This window comes from Pararge aegeria, chromosome 9 (assembly GCF_905163445.1).
Source record: "Pararge aegeria chromosome 9, ilParAegt1.1, whole genome shotgun sequence".
Taxonomy (NCBI): Eukaryota; Metazoa; Arthropoda; class Insecta; order Lepidoptera; family Nymphalidae; genus Pararge; species Pararge aegeria.
Genome location: NC_053188.1, coordinates 1,659,852 through 1,667,500, shown reverse-complemented (window position 1 = coordinate 1,667,500; position 7,649 = coordinate 1,659,852). Strand labels below are relative to the sequence as shown.

General features: G+C 35.8%; 1 protein-coding gene across 1 annotated transcript; it reads right to left on the bottom strand.

The window, feature by feature from the left end:
• Positions 1-2,017: 2,017 nt before the first annotated feature.
• Positions 2,018-6,357, bottom strand: LOC120626594 (zinc finger protein Elbow). The gene is made up of 2 exons (XM_039894151.1): positions 6,105-6,357; positions 2,018-3,935 (listed from the first exon to the last, which is right to left on the bottom strand). The coding sequence occupies exons 1-2, from the start codon at positions 6,162-6,164 to the stop codon at positions 2,751-2,753; spliced, it is 1,245 nt and encodes a 414-aa protein (XP_039750085.1). The 5' UTR covers positions 6,165-6,357; the 3' UTR covers positions 2,018-2,750.
• Between the last annotated feature and the right edge of the window lie 1,292 nt (positions 6,358-7,649).

The window sequence follows — 7,649 nt, the reverse complement described above, 5'->3', positions numbered from 1 at the left end:
TCCTATACTTATACTTGGAGCCTCTAACGTAATTTCTATTACACATGCTCTCCTCTTCGCTCGTGATATTGGCGTAGGGGCGTTAGTGGATTATTGCGTAGGGTCTAAAGACTCTAGGACGTCTACCTAATACATTTCCGAAGAATTTTGAAAATCGAAACAGCAGACTTAGTAGAACAACTTCGCAGATCCTTCAGATATTGCAGCACCATGACCGTATAGATCCTTAAATGCTGGCCAAATCCAAGTTTGCTAACAGAATAGTATGTTTGTAAACAGAATAATCTGGAGTTTCCTAACTAACCAGTCCTGAGACAATATAGAAATTATTGTACATATTCCAAATCATACATAATGTCGGAAATCGACTCCCACTTAACCAGCAAGTTCTGATAAGTAACCGAGGGACACCTCAGTTATTCGGTGTATATAGTGCATCTTTTGAATTTAAGTTATCGGTCTTCTATATTCCACCTAAATCAACAGTATAAAACACCAAAAATAACAGAAGTTATTTTAGGTCATCTACGTAGTATATTTTGTTTAGTGCTACTTTTGTTTTGATTGCTTTTTGAGCTAAGTTTATTGAGGCTTATTCACTTTTGAACAAGCTTTGATTGTTTAAGGTAACAAAATTTATAATTATCAAATAAGTGAAAAAAATATATATCTACGACTTAGAAAGTTTTGTATAAAGTTATTTCTTAAACCGACCTTTCGAATTAGAGTAATTTTGCCTTTCTCTACCTATATTTTATTTGAATAATAAGTGATTATTATTGAGAGGAGACCTATGATACACAATAACAAGTTTTTGAATAAAACAAATCCATTTTTCATAATTTTTCCTTCTATATAACGTAACACTTCAGACCATGTTTGCTGTGCAACATAAAACTGCAATACAATATTCTTTGAAGAGTTTCAACAACATACACCGGCTCGAAGTTGTTAAAGAAAACAACACAAAGGCAATTCTAATACCGGAGCAATTCTGAAAGTTGACATTGTTCGACATACTTGTAAAATTTGAATCTTTCTACGAACTTTGGCTGGTTTTGTTATCTTCAGCTTTACGTTCATTTTAATTTTTTCTTTGGTTTTTTCTTTGTTTTTTATATTATTAATTCTTGAAATAGACATAATACTAATAACTGTGGCCTTTTATGTTTAAGGGGCTAGCGAAAAGATATAGAAATTTAATTCCGAAATCTTCGACCACTTATAATATTGCTATTCGTCAATGTGTCCGGGAAAAGTAATTTCTTACCTACGAATTAAAAGCCATTTTGTAGCACATAACCTTAGTTTGTAATTGAGAATTAATAGAAGTTCATCAAATTGACAGATAATCCTATTTTAGGTGAGGACGCAAAATATTATAAGTTATAGTCAATACTTTTAACACACAAAACATAACCATTAATTGAAACAGAAGCTATTTTTTTTTGCTAAATTTTATATAAAACTGCATTGGTTAAATAATGATCAACGAATGTAGTAGTTTCTGTAAACAAAACTATTCAGTTGTCATATATAAGGTTAGATATATTTATCGCGTAATTCTATTACAGAAAGCAGAAAACTTGTTAAAAAAAACAGCCACAGTGTGTAGAACTCAAAAAGCGACAAAAATTTGTCTTAAAACAAACTAATTATTATAACTAACTAATATATTGTAATTGTAGTGTACTAAAATATGCTTTAGGAAATATTATTTTCAGTAACACATATAAATGTTTTAACAAGCTGTTGCTATAACTATGTTGTAAATAAGAAATGTAAATTCTCACGTTTTATTTAGAAATGTTCGTTATACAAGAGCGCTTATAAATGTTTCTTAATTGAATTATGGAAAAATATTTTATGGAACATTAAGAATATATATTTTATCTACCGTAAGTGGAAGTATCTGCAATAAAAAAAAACAGCCAGAGTTGGCCGCGAGGAAGTATGCTCGGAACGCAAGTGAAACGACAGTTGAAATTAAATATTTACGTATATTTTTTCATTTTTATGCACTTTATAACAACATTTTTTTGTTAACAGATAGGTACTCATTGCAGCTATTACAGTGATTTATATTCTACTACACTCAATTTAATCCAATTTTCTGTTTAAAATTTACATTTAACGATGATACTTTTATCTTATTAACATTTCCAGCAGACCAGTGCTACTTTGCTGAAGCTTTTATGTTAAAATTCTGAATTCAAAATGAGTTTGAACAATCAAGATTTTATCACTTTAGTAAATACGAGTATATGAATTATTATACTCAATTTAAATTCAAGGCAATTTTTAGCGGATACCATTACTTCAAAGATATGTTTAATATTTTGCAGAGTGAATATTAAAAATATACAGTCGATTAATAAAAAAAAAATACAAACACAATTAACAATCCTCACTAATTAATTGCAACAACTTAAGTTAGAAAACTAATTAAATTAAATTACTATAGATTTGGTACATAAAAATTCAGTTAATCTAACTAGAAAATAAAAGCCGCAGTCGCGGGACGAAGCGATAGCATTCCCGATGCGGTGCAAATAACGCTACGAATATTACAAGTTAGAGATCACAGCTGTCGCACCCCGCTGGGGTTCAAGTCCGTCGTTGATATGAGCCGACTAGAAACATGAAGAACACTAACTTATATTTACACTTTCTTCAGTTCCGAATGTCCTGTTGCATGGGCGTTAGTGGTCGGCGCCCCCTTTCTTGTGAGCGTGGAGCGCCGACGGTCCTCAAGGGTGCAGGGGCCGCGGTCCGAACAACGGATACGAAGGGAAGTACGCCGCTAGCGATGGGTGAGGTGCTAGGTGGAATGGCAAAGGAGGTGATGACATCATGTGAGAAGGCTTGCTGTATGGATGGAAACGAGGCGTCAATGGCGACAGTGGTGGAGTAGGATACGTCCTCTGAAGGAGCGGATGAGTTGCACTCAACATTGATAAGCTAGGACTCGATTCACCACTTGCAGTATGCGATCTTAAATGCTGTAGTAATTCCTCCGATGTTCCGAATCTCTTCCCGCAATAAGCAGAGTCACCAGCCATCCAACTGCATACAAAAGGCAGTTGTGATGCGGCGGCCAAAGCAGCCAGTTGAGCGTGGGCGTACGCAGCCGCAGCAGGGTGACCAGCCGGTAAATGAAAAGGCGTCTTTGCGTGGTCACACTGAGAACAGCCAGCAGGGCACACTGCTGATTTGAGCAAGTGCGAACTTAAAGAGCATCCAGTGCAGTAAGGGTCTCTACAGATACCTAAATCACTTCCCGGAGCTTTCATTCTTGCGTACGCAAGATACGGATTAAGTCCGTTTTTCAACGCATGATGTTGCGCTGCCATAAGACTGCTTGTCATTAAATCCATAGGTAGCGGAAATCCAGTAGGAGGCAACCCTCCGAGAAATGCTGACGAAGAAACAGGTACGTTATGCTTATAACTGGACGATTCTTTGGTATCTATAGATGATGATAATGAACTTGGTGGGTATGGTAACTTGGACGCTGAACTAGAAGAATCTGACGATTTGGCTTGAGCGGGTGAGTGTAGAGGGCTGGATCTTTCGTCCGATTTTTCCGACGGTGATTTACGTTGCGTCGGTGGGGGTGTCCTCTGAGAAGATGAACTTTGGTTGCTATTACATCGCGCCTGGACCGGTGTCGTCGAAGCACTTCCTTTCGACGAAGGTGTTTTGGAGTGCGCATTCACGGACGAAGCTCTATCTTCAGGCGTTCTAGTCTTTTCTCTCGTCAGGCACGACTCGTAAGGCTTAAAGCTCGGTTTGTTGTCCATATGAATAGGTTTATCGTCGTATTTCTTGCTGGCCTTCTCCGCGGCGGAGATGAGTTTCGGGTTAGGCGTGTCGGCGCCGATCGCGCTGCAGGTCTGCGCCAGGAGTGCCAGGGGGCTTTTCTTCGCGTCGAGCTGCAACAAAGAGGTTTATGAAATGAAACGTCGGTTGCGAGTGACGGCACAAAGGGAGCGAGGGTGCCGGGGGCGAGGGGCGGGTGGGAGTGCAATCACGCAGCCGACGCGCCATTATCCGCGCGTCTGGCAGCCCTCGGCCCCGCTTGACATTTCACTCGGTTCCCGCATGATGTAATCTCGCAGTGAAAAGGCCAATTTGTGCCGCTGAATTTGCGGCGCGCCTGTACTTGCCGCGCTGTCACGTCTATTATCACGGCGCGGCGTTAGTTTGAACGAGCATTCGGGGGAGGATTTTGTTTTATGTTATGAGCATGTCAACTCTACTTCGCACTTTGTGTGGGCCCGTTAACTTTCGTAATATTCCTATATGAATCGTATAAGACCTAGTATTGACAAAGACCTAGTAACTTAATCAATTTGCTGAACTATTCATTGTATTCGCTGATTACAATATTGAACATTGAACATTGAACTGAATTTCTCATAAGCTTCTTCCACGTTAGGAATCATCGCCGGTTCAGAATTAAGTCATCGAATGAATATTAATATCAAAACTGCCTTTCAATAACGGAAACAATGTGACATATAATTGTTGAATAGATATGATTTTATGAAAATATACATTTATTCTACTATAGATTTAAATTAGGAGTGTTGAAATTTTAAGTTAAAAAACAAAATCAATCATTTTTTAAATAAAAATTTGATCATCTTAAATATAATATTTACTAATTTATTACTATCACTGTGGTATTATTTGGTAAGTTTCTTTTTAAAGAACATTAACTACCAAAAGAATTTATACATTTGTGTGAATTATAGTTATTTCACTAGGTACTACTGCAAGTCAAAGTCAAAGTCGATAGTTTGGGAAAGAGTCTCATTCTTATGATTATTTGAAAGTACAAATTAAAATTAAACTGATATTAAGTTAATAACATAACTGCATCAGTAAGTAAATAAAGTGATAAATTTAGTTGATTGAATAATATATAGAAAATGGCAAAGTATATTAATTTACCTTTCGCCTCATCAATAATACCATATTTGTACTATATTTGTCTGCTTAATTTATATTTTATATAATTATTATTTATGATATATAAAAAGATAATATTATATATCACTATCTTTTTAAATGAAACCTTAATATATATTTATTTATGCGTTTGAGCTAATGGTTTTGTAGCGTAATGCAAGAATAAATAATGACTTCATATTAAAGAAATACTTTCGGAGCATCTATAAAATATGTGCCTACACTTTTAAAAGGAAACGCTCAGTTTTTAACAAAAAAAATAATGATAAATAAAGTTGAATTGGTAAACCTAAATATTATTATTAAAAACTGAAAAACTTAATTTAAAAGTCTAAGAGCAAGAAGTATTCGTAAATGGTGTACGGAAGTTTTTTTATTTGTTTAATTTCATATTTTTACGAATCGCTGATATAAAATAAAATACATACGTGGGAGTAAGATATATATTACCAATTTTTATTGCCGTCAACGTAATTTATTATTTCAAAAGGAACGGTTCGTTTACAATCCATCATTTTAAATTGAATGTCTCACTCGGAGCATTGCGTGTTTTATAGCCATGTTTTTCGATTTTGAATTACACATTTATTAATTCCTTGGACCACTTCCAGTTCTTACTTTAAGCGGTTATAACAATTTGCTGCCTTATTAATATACGAAGTGTAAATAATTGATATGATAAAGTGGACTACAAATAACTAAGAAAAAAAAAAGTTTTCTTAGTTATTCTTTTGTTTTCTTTAGTTTCTTATTTTGTTTATTTTTAGGTATTTTTACTCATTTGATCTAGTTTTGATTTTCTGTTCATACTCATTTAAATCTATTGATTTAAGTGTTCGCAAGCTGTCGCTTGCGTTTTGTTTTCATAATAAAATGCTTGATTAAATTAGAAAAGGTTTTCAATGAAACAAGTTTTAAAAAGATTTTTATGTTGTTAAAAATGTATCTTTAAAAAGTTTTCGATTTTTAGATAAAGTGATTGCACATAATACCTAGTTGTTTTAAAATTATACTTTATTATTTTAATGGGTTTTACTAACCTCACTTATATCAGATGTTTTTTAAATAAAATTTGTTTGAAGAGTGGTAGATAATAAGTTTAAGAAGACGATGTAGTAAAAACTTACCGTGGTAGGTAAAGGCGACAGGTAATCCGGTCGCAGATACTGATTGCTGGACGTGAGCATATTGCTCCACAACAGTGTATCCTTCTCCAGCTTAAAAACTTTTAGTCACACAACACTTCACGATCCAGCCTGTCAGCACATCACTCACAAGTCACAGACACGGGCGCGGGGTAACACACGTGCAACACCCACGATGGTTGGCGTTGAACTGAGCTTGTTTCTGACGCGCCCCCCCTCTCTGACACGTTGTCACTCGTCGCCGCGCCATTTTTGCATTTTGTGTACTTTGCGGGAGCTTTGCCGTCTTATCCCCACCGCCGTTTGACACCCCGTTTGTTACATGTGGCGTCTCGCTCGCGCGCGGGAAAAATTACCAGAACGCCGCCGCACACCAGCCGCGGTGTTTTTGATGAAAGGATTATGCGGGGTGAGATTTTCGATGCGGTCAGTTAGGCGTAAACAGAGCCCCTGACGTAACTTTTTGCCTGATTAGTTACGGTGTCGAGTACCTCGATTAACAGATTAATGCCAGTGACAAGGTTGTTATCACAAAATCCCTTACTTAAGACTTTAGAAACAGACATTTGGCGACTATGGCGTTAAGAACTATATCCTAACTAGGTAGTATTACAAATGTGAGAGTGTGTTTTTTTGTTTGTCTGTCCTTCCATCACGCCTTAACCAAGCATCCAACCAACTTGATTTTTGGAATATAGAAAGGACGGAGGGTAACAGGCTTTATATTCCAGAAAAAAAACAGTTCCTTCGAGATTTGTAAAAAAAAACGCAATAAACAGCCTAATTAGAATTATTATTTAAAGAATGACCGGTGGATTGCTTGATAGGACCTTGCTAGAGTTTTGTAGATTTTACAAACACTGGTAATGACAAAATCTTAACCCTAAATCCCTGTGCAAAGGCACACTTGTTATTTTATTTTTATTCTACTACAAGTTAGCCCTTGACTGCAATCCAAATGATAATAAGTGATGATGCATGAAGTCTAAGATGGTAGCGGGTTAACGTATTAGGGAGTATGGAAGATTAATTTAAACCCATACTCCTAATTGGTTTCTACTCTAGAGTTTGTTTTTGCACAGGAATTTCCAGTTCGCCATGTCATCTTTTACTATACCTTTGTAAATTTAATTGAAAACTAGTAGCTAACAATTGATTGGAAAACAGCATTTATACATGTCTGTTTTAATATTATTTTAGGATGCAATTTCTTTACACAACGAAATTAAACAAAACCATAATTTAGTATGGTTAAACAGTATTCTTTATTCTATCCCAAAATTTGGATGAATAAAAAAAACCATATTTTATATTTTCAGTTACATATTTATCGATCAAGATTTTCCAGATCAACTTTAACCAGATTTAGAAAGAAATACGGTTTAAAGGTGTAAAGGACAGTAAAGGACAAAGTCTCCTCACCGGCCGCTCCCGAAACGTCACTCTGTTATAAAATATGCAAAGCGCAGTCAAAGGCGATGCGGTGACAGAGATGCATAGCGCGGAAAATTCAATAGCCACAAAGCG

Coding starts and splice junctions, on each gene's coding strand:
- LOC120626594 (XM_039894151.1), bottom strand. CDS start 6,164: ATGCTCACGTCCAGCAATCAGTATCTGCGACCGGATTACCTGTCGCCT. Junction 3,936..6,104: donor TGTCGCCTTTACCTACCACG/GTAAGTTTTTAC, acceptor TCTTTGTTGCAG/CTCGACGCGAAGAAAAGCCC.